Source organism: Neopelma chrysocephalum, unplaced genomic scaffold (genome assembly GCF_003984885.1).
Source record: "Neopelma chrysocephalum unplaced genomic scaffold, ASM398488v2 Primary Assembly neopelma1_95916, whole genome shotgun sequence".
Classification (NCBI taxonomy): Eukaryota; Metazoa; Chordata; class Aves; order Passeriformes; family Pipridae; genus Neopelma; species Neopelma chrysocephalum.
Window position 1 is genome coordinate 3,299 of NW_020924567.1, and position 1,072 is coordinate 4,370.

At 65.8% G+C, this 1,072-nt stretch overlaps 1 protein-coding gene across 1 annotated transcript in view; it reads left to right on the top strand.

Annotated features, from left to right (window-relative positions):
* Nucleotides 1-1,072, top strand: part of LOC113981048 (cleavage and polyadenylation specificity factor subunit 1-like) — a 4,399-nt gene that overhangs the window by 2,964 nt on the left and 363 nt on the right. The window contains exon 3 of the mRNA XM_027708284.1: nucleotides 237-367. Coding sequence (XP_027564085.1) covers nucleotides 237-367 — 131 coding nt within the window. The remainder of the gene's footprint in view (nucleotides 1-236; nucleotides 368-1,072) is intronic.

The window sequence follows — 1,072 nt, forward strand, 5'->3', positions numbered from 1 at the left end:
CACGCCTGAGTGTCCCCAATGTCCCCAATGTCCCCAAACCCCCGCCTGGCCCTGCTGAGGCCACCCCTGTCGTATGTGAGTGTCCCCAATGTCCCCAAACCCCCCGTGTCACACCTGAGTGTCCCCAATGTCCCCAACCCCCAGGGCCCTATGTGAGCCCTTATGGGGTGTTCCCGGGGATGTCCCTATTCCTGTTCCCATTCCCATATTCCCATTCCCATATTCCCATATTCCAGCAATCCAAGGTGACAGCGCTGTGCCTGTACCGGGATCTCAGTGGGATGTTCACCACCGAGAGCCGCGTCCCCCGCGAGGATCCCCCGCCCCGACCCCACGCCGAGGCCGAGACCCTCATCCAGGACCTCAGGTGGGTGACAGGGACCCCTCGGGTGTCCCCAGCCCCTCCTGGGTGTCCCCAGGGTGTCCCCAGCCCTTCCTGGGTGTCCCCAACCCCTCTCAGGTGTCCCCAACCCCTCCTGGGTGTCCTCATCCCCTCCCGGGTGTCCCCAGGGTGTCCCAGGTGTCCCCAGGGTGTCCCCAGCATGTCCCAGGTGTCCCCAACCCCTCCTGGGTGTCCCCAGGGTGTCCCAGGTGTCCCCAACCCCTCTGGTGTCCCCAACCCCTCCTGGGTGTCCCCAATCCCTCCCAAGTGTCCCCATCCCCTCCCGGGTGTCCCCAACCCCTCCCGGGTGTCCCCAGGGTGTCCCAAGTATTCCCAGGGTGTCCCAGGGTGTCCCAGGTGTCCCCAGTGTCCCCAACATGTCCCCAGGGTGTCCCCAGGGTGTCCCAGGTGTCCCAAGTATCCCCAGGGTGTCCCAGGTGTCCCCAGGGTGTCCCCAGGGTGTCCCAGGTGTCCCCAGGTGTCCCCAGGGTGTCCCAGGTGTCCCCAGGGTGTGTCCCAGGTGTCTCCAAGTGTCCCCATGGTGTCCCAGCTGTCCCCAGGGTGTGTCCCAGGTGTCCCCAAGTATCCCAAGGGTGTCCTAGGTGTCCCCAGGGTGTCTCAGGTGTCCCCAGGTGTCCCCAGGGTGTCCCAGGTGTCCCCAGGGTGTCCCCAAGTATCCCCAGGGTGTCC